At 35.9% G+C, this 11,535-nt stretch overlaps 2 protein-coding genes across 3 annotated transcripts; both read right to left on the reverse strand.

Annotated features, from left to right (window-relative positions):
• Nucleotides 1-3,203: 3,203 nt before the first annotated feature.
• Nucleotides 3,204-5,812, reverse strand: LOC116176650 (gastrula zinc finger protein xLCGF3.1-like). 2 transcript variants are annotated; one of them, XM_031495366.1, is made up of 2 exons: nt 5,672-5,812; nt 3,204-5,174 (listed from the first exon to the last, which is right to left on the reverse strand). In XM_031495366.1, exon 2 carries the CDS (start codon nt 5,170-5,172, stop codon nt 4,114-4,116), a length of 1,059 nt encoding a protein of 352 aa, XP_031351226.1. In that variant the 5' UTR covers nt 5,173-5,174; nt 5,672-5,812; the 3' UTR covers nt 3,204-4,113. The 2 variants fall into 2 exon arrangements, with proteins under 2 accessions (XP_031351226.1, XP_031351227.1); XM_031495367.1 differs by lacking the exon at nt 5,672-5,812 and adding an exon at nt 5,247-5,663.
• Nucleotides 5,813-5,846: 34 nt separating this feature from the next.
• Nucleotides 5,847-11,465, reverse strand: LOC116176648 (nitric oxide-associated protein 1). The gene is made up of 7 exons (XM_031495361.1): nt 10,722-11,465; nt 9,417-9,511; nt 8,589-9,369; nt 8,360-8,541; nt 6,557-6,705; nt 6,094-6,317; nt 5,847-6,040 (listed from the first exon to the last, which is right to left on the reverse strand). The coding sequence occupies exons 1-7, from the start codon at nt 11,215-11,217 to the stop codon at nt 5,871-5,873; spliced, it is 2,097 nt and encodes a 698-aa protein (XP_031351221.1). The 5' UTR covers nt 11,218-11,465; the 3' UTR covers nt 5,847-5,870.
• Nucleotides 11,466-11,535: the final 70 nt, after the last annotated feature.

Here is an 11,535-nt window from a genome sequence, read left to right on the forward strand (position 1 = left end):
TTTTATGTGTTAAGAGATGTTGTTTAAAGGTGCTTTTATAATTTGCCTCAAAATCACAATCAGCACATTTAAAATCCTTAGAATCTTCATGTTTTAAAAAATGTCCTTTGAAGGGCTGTTTATGAGGCTGTTCATCATTTGTCTCATAATCACAATCAGCGCATTTAACATCCTTAGACGCTTTATGCTTAAAAAGGTGTTGTTTAAGATCAGATTTAAAATTTGTCTCAAATTGACAATTAGCACATTTAAATTCTTTAGAAACTTTATGTCTTAAAAGATGTTGTTTGAAGTAGCGTTTAATATTTGTCCCATAATCACAATCTGAACATTTAAAATCTTCAGAAGCTTTATGCTTTAAAACATGTTCTTTAAGATCGGCTTTAAAATTTGTCTCAAAGTGACAATTAGCACATTTAAAATCTTTAGAACCTTTATGTTTTAAAAGATGTTGTTTGAAGTAGCGTTTGACACTTGTCTCATAATCACAATCGGCACATTTAAGATCCTTACTAACTTTATGTTTTAAAAGATGGGATTTAAAGTGGTGTTTATCATTTGTCTCATAATCACAATTAGCACATTTAAAATCTTTAGAAATTTTATGCGTTAAAAGATGTCGTTTGAAGAGGTCCTTAGAATTTGTCCCATAATCACAATCAGCACATTTAATATCCTTAGAAACTTTATGTGTTAGAAGGTGTTTTTTAAGATTGAATTTAAAATTGGTTTCAAAGGGACAATTAGCACATTTAAAATCTTTAGAAACCTTATGTTTTAAAAGATGTTGCTTGAAGTAGCTTTTAACATTTGTCCCGTAATCACAATCAGCACATTTAAAATCTTTTGTAACTTTATGTTTTGAAAGATGAGATTTGAAATAGTGTTTATCATTTGTCTCATAATCACAATGACCACATTTAAAATCCTTAGAAACTTTATGTCTTAAATGGTGTTTTTTAAGACTGGATTTAGAATTTGTCTCAAAGTGACAATTACTACATTTAAAAACCTTGGAAACTGTATGTTTTAAAAGATGTTGTTTTAGATTGTTTTTATAATTTGTTTCAAAATCACAATCAGCACATTTAAAATCTTTAAAAACTTGATGTTTTAAAAGATGTCGTTTGAAGAGGTGCTTATAATTTGTCTCGTAATCACAGTCAGCACATTTAAAATCCTTGGCAACTTTATGTGTTAAGAGATGTCGATTGAGGCTGCTTTTATAATTCGTCTCAAAATCACAATGACCACATTTAAAATCCTTACTCAAGGTTTTACAGTCAGTTAAAAGGTGACATTGAACATCAGAGTGTTGCTGTACTACATTATAAAGAGATTTGGAACACAATGTGTTGATGGTAACTTCATCCTTTACCGTTACCATAACTTCGTTGCTTACTGAAATGCGTCCCTGAAGAAAGGAATGGATTTCCTCTTCATGTTTTGGTTCGATTTTAACGGGTAATGTGCCATTATCTTCATCCATACCTAACAAACAACGTTATAAATAAATGGATAAATGAGCGAGATCCCAGAGGGCAACCAAACATTACTTCCTTTTTGAGTAACAGGATAGACATCACCATACTTCCCAGTTAATAATTATTTAGTTATAACAATGTTTATTGATTATTATTATTTTCAATGAGATTTGTGTGATGCTACTTCACATGTGTGTGTTTGCTAAATGGTAGCTTTAGCCGATGGCCAATACAGGTGCCAGATGTGATATTATTATGAAAAAATAAGTACTATCTGGTACCTATAGTTCTCGAATCTTGGAATAATACAATAGTAGGTCATTGACTTGTAATTCAGTAATTTAACAAAAATCTATAGTTCGGTTGAAGTTGTAACTGCGTCAATTTTAGTGAAATAAACCTTTATTTTGGACTTTTCTTTGAAGTTTAAATACTTTAATGCAAAAGCAAATGTATAAAAAGGTAGATACTCACCTCAAAATAATCACGTTGGTTGACAGATGAAGATCACTCCTAACTTCATATCGATGTACCAACAAATGCAGCATTGCCAAACAGACATTCAGTGGTGAATCTTGAAAAGTTCAATATTGTGAACACAGTGCAACCACCATGCGTAGGTTTAGACCCGGGTTATTTTTGTACGAGCGGCTATAGAGAGCAACTAGGGTGACCATTGAGTTAGAAAACTAATGGAGGGAATCAAATGCTTGTATGCAGATTTAATATAATCATTGATTACAAATCTAAATATACATCGATGTGTTCCTGTAGCATAATTAAGGCCACTACAACTTGACAACTCCCACTCCCATTAAATTCACTGTGTTGATCAATAGCTACCTACAATTGACTGGTTGGTCTCAGGTTCATTACAACGGCAGAGAGATTCAATAATACTTTATTGTTTTATTGGTCTCAAAATGTATCCGCACTCGTAAAAAAACTTACACCTAATATATAAACTCACACGTTTAGCTGTAAAAACAAGTTTTGATAGTACCTACTGCATATTTGATAAATATTTTCCGGTGCAACATTTGGTCGAAATCACAGTCAATGAAGCGTTGTGAGCACAAAAGCAAATTTCGAGAGCTGTTCCTGAGATATATTTACAAATGTTAGACAACCATTTTGCTCGAAGTACTGGTTCGTTTGGAAAACTAAGAAACATAAACTAGGTACCTACAACCTCGCCTACAACATGATAAATGACATGTCTTACCGATGAAAGGAAATGCTCTGTTTCTTCCCTTTATGAGAAATTTTGCATGATACGCAGCTAATCATTCTCAATTCACAAAATTGCGTGTGATAAAAACACTATGCGGCTTAGTTATTTATATAAACCAGAGCACAAACCGATCCGAAATTATTATATAGGTACTTTAAAATGGCAAATTTAATAAAATTTGAATTTGGTGGAAAACTGACAGTGACAGGACCCGCGTTTTCATATGTCAAATAATGTCGGTCAAAATGTACCTTCACGGGAACCTATCCACGCGAGTGGCCTCTATCTGTGGCAACTTCCGTCTACAAAAATTCTTACCCCCTCTACCATTATATTCCCTCCATTAGTTTTCTAACTCAATGGAAAATGTTTTTAGGTTAAAGCTCGGTCTACATCGAGCAATTTTAATTAAAGCCCCGTTTACAGTTGGCGTGAAAGAAAAAACGGGCATAAAATCGGAACTTTATTTACAATAATTTTGTGTTGCAAGCGTCCTGACGATTCTAATAAAGCTATCCCGCCCAGGGAAGAGCCCCTTCTCTATCTCATGAATGACTCATCAAATCAAAGTCACAGTCTTGGTGCCATTTGGGGGTCGTCTGGAATCCGACAAGCTCTGTTATCGGCACTGCAGCCCCACTGCCACGTAGTCCTCAACGCATTAATTATTATTATATATTAAAACATGCATGAAAATAAGTTTATTATTAGTACAAGTAGAACATTTAAAATCCTAAGAAACTCTATGTTTTAAAAGATGTTGTTTGAAGAGGTGTTTATAATTTGTCCCATAATCACAAGTAGCACATTTAAAATCCTTAGAAACCTTATGTGTTAAAAGATGTTGTTGGAAGACATGTTTATAATTTGTCCCATAATCACAATCAGCGCATTTAAAATCCTTAGACACTTTATCTGTTAATAGATGTTGTTTTAAATTGTTTTTATATTGTGTTTCAAAGTCACAATGTGCACATTTAAATTCCTTAGAAACTTTATGTCTTAAAAGATGTCGTTTGAAGCTGCTTTTATAATTTGACCTAAAATCACATGCAGCACATTTAAAATCCTTAGACACGATTTACACCGAGTTAAAAGGTGAAGTTGAAAGTCAGCGTGTTGCTGTAGTTCTTCATTACAAAGAGATTTAGAGCACTGGGTACTGATGGTAACTTCATCCTTTACTGTCACCAAAACTTCGTTGCTTATTGAAATGTGTACCTGAAAAAAGGAATGGATTCCCTCTTCATGTTTTGGTTCGACTTTAATGGGTAGTGTGCCATTATCTCCATCCATACCTGCCAACAACAATGTGTTCAAAATCTTCTTTATCAAAAATCTATTTGTTGTTTGAAGTACCCTTTAACATTAGTCCCATAATCACTATCCGCACATTTAATCCTTAGAAATAACTTTATGTCTTAAAAAAAGATGTCGTTTGAAGCCGCTTTTATAATTTGTCTCATAATTGCAATCAGCACATTTAAAATCTTTAGTAACTTTATGTTTCAAAAGATGAAGTTTGATGTAGTGTTTAACATTTGTCTCATAATCACAATCACCACATTTAAAATCTTTAGAAACTCGATGTGTTAAAAGATGTCGTTTGAAAAGGTGTTTAGTATTTGTCCCATAATCACAATCGGCACATTTGATATCCTTAGAAACTTGATGTGTTAGAAGGTGTTTTTTAAGATTGAATTTAAAATTGGTCTCAAAGGGACAATTAGCACATTTAAAATCTTTAGAAACTTTATGTTTTAAAAGGTGTTGCTTGAAGTAGCTTTTAACATTTGTCCCGTAATCACAATCAGCACATTTAAAATCTTTTGTAACTTTATGTTTTGAAAGATGAGATTTGAAATAGTGTTTATCATTTGTCTCATAATCACAATCACCACATTTAAAATCCTTAGAAACTTTATGTCTTAAATGGTGTTTATTAAGACTGGATTTAGAATTTGTTTCAAAGTGACAATTACTACATTTAAAAACCTTTGAAACTGTATGTTTTAAAAGATGTTGTTTTAAATTGTTTTTATAATTTGTTTCAAAATCACAATCAGCACATTTAAAATCTTTAAAAACTTGATGTTTTAAAAGATGTCGTTTGAAGAGGTGTTTATAATTTGTCTCGTAATCACAATCAGCACATTTAATATCCTTGGCAACTTTATGTGTTAAGAGATGTCGATTGAGGCTGCTTTTATAATTCGTCTCAAAATCACAATCACCACATTTAAAATCCTTACACAAGGTTTTAGACTCAGTTAAAAGGTGACATTGAAAATCAGAGTGTTGCTGTACTACATTATAAAGAGATTTAGAACACGTGTTGATGGTAACTTCATCCTTTACTGTTACCAAAACTTCGTTGCTTACTGAAATGTGTCCCTGAAGAAAGGAATGGATTTCCTCTTCATGTTTTGGTTCGATTTTAAGGGGTTCATCCATACCTAACAAACAACAACGTTATAAATAAATGTGTTAATGAGCGAGATCCCAGAGGGCAACCAAACATTACTTACTTTCTTGAGTAACAGGATAGACATCACCATACTAGAGTATACTTCCCAGTTAATTATTTAGTTATAACAATGTTTATTGATTATTATTATTTTCAATGAGATTTGTGTGATGCTACTTCACATGTATGTGTTTGCTAAATGGTAGCTTTAGCCGATGGCCAATACACTATACAGGTGCCCGATGTAATATTATTATGAAAAAGTAAGTACTATCTGGTACCTAGTTCTCGAATCTTGGAATAATACAAACTTGCATTCTTGCAATAGTAGGTCATTCACTTGTAATTCAGTAATTTAACAAAAATCTATGGTTCGGTTGAAGTTGTATCTGTGTTAATTTGAGTGAAATAAACCTTTATTTTGGACTTTTCTTTGAAGTTTAAAAACTTTAATGCAAAAGAATGTATAAAAAGGTAGATACTCACCTCAAATAATAAATCACATATATGTTGGTTAACAAGATCGCTCCTAACTTCATATAGATTTACCAACAAATGCAGCGTTGCCAAACGAACAAAGTACGCAGAACCAGGTTATTTTTGTACGAGCGGCTATAGAGAGCAACTAGGGTGACGTACACAAACAAATTTACAATAAGTATTTAAATTCTTATACGAGCAATTTTTATTTTGGTAAAAAACATTTATCAGATGCATACGCTGGCGAGTGATGTATTTTCTTTCCTCTCAAAGCTACCGCAAACGGTAGCAAACATTTACGCACATATATTCCTCTACCTTCTGGAGTCCAAGCTTTAAATGCTACCTGAGATGCACAAGTGACTGAAATCCATCCTTAAATCACGATTGCTTAATTTCAAAGGCGGTTAATTGCACAATAGAGTTACCTGCATTCGATAATACTATGTCGCCACATGACGTATCCTCATTTACACCTTGTAAATGTAGCAAAAGTTCGCCCTGCTTTAAATTTGGCCACTTACTTAGGCGCTCGGGAGATCCTTTTGGTACCAGAAATATTTCGCTTCCTAAAAAAGTTTCGTACAAAGAAGATGCGTCCTCGGTGTAACACATGGTGATCGGTAGTAGCTCGGAGCAAAAAACGGTAATTCTACAAACAAAAGCGCCCTTAATTCACTACTTCACAACTTTAGTGATGTTTCAGTCACTATTTTAAAATACCACGAGGAAATTTACCCTAAATGATCAAATGCCAAACTGTCCTAATCGCGACAAACACGCATGCATCTCATCTAATATCCTAAATCCAAGTGCGAAAATTTAAAAACAAGCACAATCCCTGGTTTTTAAAACAAAATTTTAGAATAGGTGTAATAAAGCAATACATACTTTATCGAATGAGGTCCACTGCAATAGTCCAACCTGGCCAAACCTGCTATAAAAACAGTTTGGCCGAGCCTTATGCTAAACGTCTTCGGTTGAATTGGATCACGTGGAAGTGCCAACGTTAACTCTTCAGTTGTCAAGAGATGGATGATCTGAGAAAATCTTTAACTTAGTACCGAGAGGTTTTTCACACTCGAAAATCGTGTACAACTATTGAGGAAATTATAGGTTGTTATTTTATTTTTTCTATTTCGATGTGGAAACAATACCGAAACCGTACTTGATTGGCCCAGTTTGCGTGCGTTTCTAGACAGAAATGATGCCGAAAGAAATAGAAACGCATTATTTTTTTAATTTTGTTGGATTGGTACCCCTTGCTTTTTTGCTGTCAACGGTATCCGTCAAATCAAAACTAAACATAACCTGTAAAGTGTAAATAACGTACGAGGAACTTGACCGATTGTATTAATTCCGATTAATTTTGAATATATACTCCAAAGGGTAGAACTTTTTTTTATTTTTACTTAGCGTAGTAAAATATGCCAGCAGTACATTCTTGCTTACTTTTTGAACTCCCCTTCTCGGTGAGCCAGTTTTCAAAAATTTTGTACTCCTCGTACTTTACTTTCGATTTTACAGGCAGTAAATTTAACGTCGCTTCATTGGCAATCTCTTGGATCTCCGATGGGGTACAAGAGACGTGTTTGTCATCCGTATTCATCGTAACTGCCGCAAAATGGAATTATGACCAAATACCTAATTAAAAGTTTGAAGTTTGAAAATACAGGAATCGGTTAGCCAACGTGAAAATAAATGAATTGTGTCTATTACCAACATACACTGAATGATAGTTTAAAATTACCTAACAACGCCTAAAGGCAATATTTATAATTTGTATATTTATTATTTAAAATAAAAGTCGAAATAGAAAAAATAGTACAGTGTGAGCAACAATGATTGCAGCGTGCGTCATCACCGCCTATTAATATCAAAACTACCTTCTTTGTATGGAGTTGTATACGAAAATGACGTTCTGCGCTGTCACAGTGACGTGCGTCTATTCGTATTTCGTATCTTGTATCAAATCAGCATATGCTATGAGCGGCACATTGCCAATTTAGCTGAAGCGGCACGCTTCAATCTTTGTTGCTCACTCTGTATAAAGCACACGTGTCATTTGTCTACTTGTCGCACTCGGCTTTTGCCGCATTCGCCGCTTAACTACCTCGTGCGACAATCTTCGTCAAATGACACTTGTACTTTAATATACTATTACCAAATTATATCCATACTGTCCATATAGCTATTAATATACAGACACCCGCAAGGCCCCTCATTTTTAAGTACCTAATGTAGTAATTTTTTGCATTCGAGAAGATTGAGAGAAGGCTCTAAGATATGGCGATCTCCTATAAGGAGGTAGCTCTAGGGGCGTTTGACAATTCCACTCTAGAATCGATTAAAACTGCTATGGAAAGTAAGGGAGTACATTCTATCCTGTGTAGATGGATGCATACGATGGTAAAACATATTACAGCCTTGTCTAACAGCGGCTAGTCCTTTATAGTGGTTCGGGCCGCACGAGGATGCCCGCAAGGGGGCAGCACGTTAGACCAAGGGCTGACCTTCAAATCACATCTGGAAAAAAATAGCGAACAAGGTCCCAGTGGAGCAAGTAGGGTCTATCTCCAAAAATAACCCACCGGATATAGGTACACTAAAGTGATTAATGACCGTTTGTACCGACAATGATGTACAGATTTTCAAGAAGTGGGCCACTACTCCGACCACACTTTATACTCATACCTGTTCGGGATGCTCAACACCTGGGGTATCGTAGCACCATTTACTAGCAACGTACACAGGATCATTCTCATTAATACCTGTACAAACTCCACCAGATGTATTCGGGTGCGCCATCATAGGAACAACATCTGATCCGGTTTCGGCATTCTCGAAACCGGGCCTAAAGGTACGATCAATGTGGCCTATAACGTGACGTTAAAAGGTGCAAAACGTCAAAGAATTCACGCACCTACAAGTGTCGCATATTTCATCTCGCGCGTCTCCTTCAACCGCATGACGTTGAGCTTATTTTCTTCCGCTCGAATTTTATTCAAAGCTTGCAGTCGCTTCATCCGTACAAACATGCGCCACCCGGACGGCCGCAAAATGGGAAACTTCAACATATTCATCGTCGTGCCCGGCCACACGCTCGTCGTCGCCCTTTGAATCAAGTCGACGGCTTGCACTTTACAAAAATCCGACTGCAGCAGGCAGTTAAACAGGCTCGATTTGCCGACATTCGTACAGCCAACCACGTAAACATCGCCGCGCGTATTCCAAATGTTATGAAGCTTCGTGATAAGCTCCTCGACGCCCCAACCGGTTTTGGCAGATATCAGCGTCACATGCTTCACATTCCGCGCAACTCTCTCGCTAACGGTCTCGCGAACCGTACTCGATACGACGCTTTTAATTCGATCTAAATAACTCGGACTATCCCTAGGAATTAAGTCCACCTTATTCCCGACAATGACGATCGGCTGCTTCTGACCCAGAACGTCGACGATTCCCGGCCAAAGCGAGCAAGGAAAGTCGAATAGGTCGACAGTTAGGAGAATGAGCGCGCGTTTCGTTTTCAGACTCTCCAAGACCTTTATATAGTCATCTGACGTGACCCTGACTTGAAGCGCTAGATTGTAATACTTGAGAAAATGACACCTTTGGCAGATTAACGCTTTCAAATCCACTCCCTCGCGTTTGGCCGCGTTTTTGAATATCTCCGAAGGTAGATATCCGGGAATCGCTGTATCCTACAAGAATTTTTTGCAATTAACTCGTATGTTGAGAGTAGTCGTACTTTACAATGTAGTAGAGCTCCACAGCCGCCGCATGGTATGCGGCTGATTGACGAACGGGGATCCGGTGTGCCGTAGTTAATTGTCCAATCGCTACCTACAGAGAGAATATGGTGACAAGTGAATAGTGTCATTTTTTCCACTATAAGCAGAAAAGTGACTTTCACATTTAATTATGATTTTTGTAATCGGTTTGTGTGATGAGTTTTTGTTTATTTTACATGGGGGCGTAATCTATTTGTTGGATTTGTTTACAATAATATTTTGCGAGATATTTTGTCACCATCCTATTCGGCATAAGTGCCAAATGATAATTTTTCATGACTCCTGAATATTTATGCTATGTGAATACTGTTATGGGATGGATCTCGAAACCACAAACATATCCTGTATTATTATTACGACAGGTCATGTCTTTGCCAAAATGGCTATAACCACAAATGCAAAACTATAAACCACAATATGTATATTCTTCGCCCGTGAGACTCAAGTGTGAATGCCGTAATAAATATATTAATGGGACAGTATTTTAAATATCAATGTAAAATCATGGGAGAGATAAAATTCCCCGATGTTGTCGTACAGGTTGAAAACTATTATAATGTAATTGTAAAATGCAAATCGGAAAAGAGTAAGTAAGCACATATCCGCGCAGGTTTTCAGTAGCTCTCTTTCCTTTCTTGCAATCGATGAAGACCCTAGAGCTACTTACTCTCGGTTGTGAGAGCACAACTTTCATTATAATTTGAATGTTTTAAAGTTTGAATTAAATTTCACTTTCACCAACTTCTTTGATGTTGGTTTATTGAATTAATTAAAGTGCTTTCTGAAAGTGCAATAACAAGTTAATCTTTGAAACATTTGAGACACTCAAGAAACTTTTGAGGCACTTGAACGTTCAAACCCTTTTGACCTGAAACTTTCTTGACTTTATAATACTTGTGACACATAACAAACAATACACTTGGACCACTTCTGACACAATGAGAGACACTTAAGACATCTGGCATAAATAAATAAATAAGTCCATAACATAGGACGAGACTAAATTGTAAACAATAATAACATAATCGAATGAAAGAGGCAGAAAAATCAATAACGAAAATCTATTCTTATTGACCTAAGACTTCCAATACTGGATTATAAATAAGTAATACGAATTCCCTCTTCAATTCATTCAATATTACTAACACGATTTTCCTCTACTTCAATAATTATAATTTCCTGATTTTCAAGTATGGCATACTAATTAGAATGACTTACACTTCGGAAATTATAAAAATAGGGGCCTATTTGAAAATGATTACCTTCAAAATCAGCATCGTCCTCGTAATTTTCGTAATCGTGCATCCAAAGGGAGTGTTGTCGTCTCTCAATTTCATGTTTGGTACGATCAGCGGCATCCATTTCAATGGTAGGAGCTACATCTTCTCCGTCCGAAATTGAGATTGTCTGATTTGCAAACGGGAAGTGAGTTTGAATGTGTTCCTTTTCGGGCTGTTCTGGCTTGGTTTCCTTGCAAACGTGGGGTAGTGGATCATCGTAAAAGTACCTTAAAACACGCGGCAGAGGTTGTACACTTTGTAGCTGCTCTCGGTTCTGTTTTTCCCGTTTTTTCAGCTCAACACGTCGCCAAAAATTAAACTTGGGATTCGTTCGGTAAAGGTGAGTGTTGTATAGTATTTTGTCGATGTGAGCTTCCAGTAACTTATCGAAAGTAGCTTCGTGGGTCTGTTTTAAGATCTTGCTTAAGCAAAACTGTCTGTAAATGATATTTCTAATTGCCGGTTTAAATAACTGCATTTTGATTTTATAACATAACCTAACTTTCACTTCACTAAAACCGTCTGTGGCTAAGCTACCACCTCCGTGAACACACTATAACCTCACAATCTTTTTTTATTATGTGCAATTAGCCAATTACCTAAATTAAAATGTCCTTATCGTCAAAATTGACATTAGTTGCCGCGTGCGGTGTCTCAATTTCTATAATTGCCTACGTACACTACAAACAGCAGTTGGATAGGTAAAAAGCGCTTCGATTTTCGGAGTTTGCGAGTACGATATTTCAGAGCTAAACTGCACGAAGGGGTCATTAAAGATGTCGAAAGACAGCAGCGA

The sequence above is a fragment of the Photinus pyralis genome, unplaced genomic scaffold, assembly GCF_008802855.1.
Source record: "Photinus pyralis isolate 1611_PpyrPB1 unplaced genomic scaffold, Ppyr1.3 Ppyr1.4_LG7, whole genome shotgun sequence".
Classification (NCBI taxonomy): Eukaryota; Metazoa; Arthropoda; class Insecta; order Coleoptera; family Lampyridae; genus Photinus; species Photinus pyralis.

Excerpts from the sequence above, each read along its gene's own strand:
- LOC116176650 (XM_031495366.1), bottom strand. The coding sequence starts at position 5,172 with ATGGATGAACCCCTTAAAATCGAACCAAAACATGAAGAGGAAATCCAT.
- LOC116176648 (XM_031495361.1), bottom strand. The coding sequence starts at position 11,217 with ATGCAGTTATTTAAACCGGCAATTAGAAATATCATTTACAGACAGTTT. Across the intron at positions 8,542-8,588 it reads GAAATATGCGACACTTGTAG|GCCACATTGATCGTACCTTT; the intron begins GTGCGTGAATTC and ends GTCACGTTATAG. Across the intron at positions 6,706-8,359 it reads GTGTTGAGCATCCCGAACAG|ATCATCCATCTCTTGACAAC; the intron begins GTATGAGTATAA and ends AGATTTTCTCAG.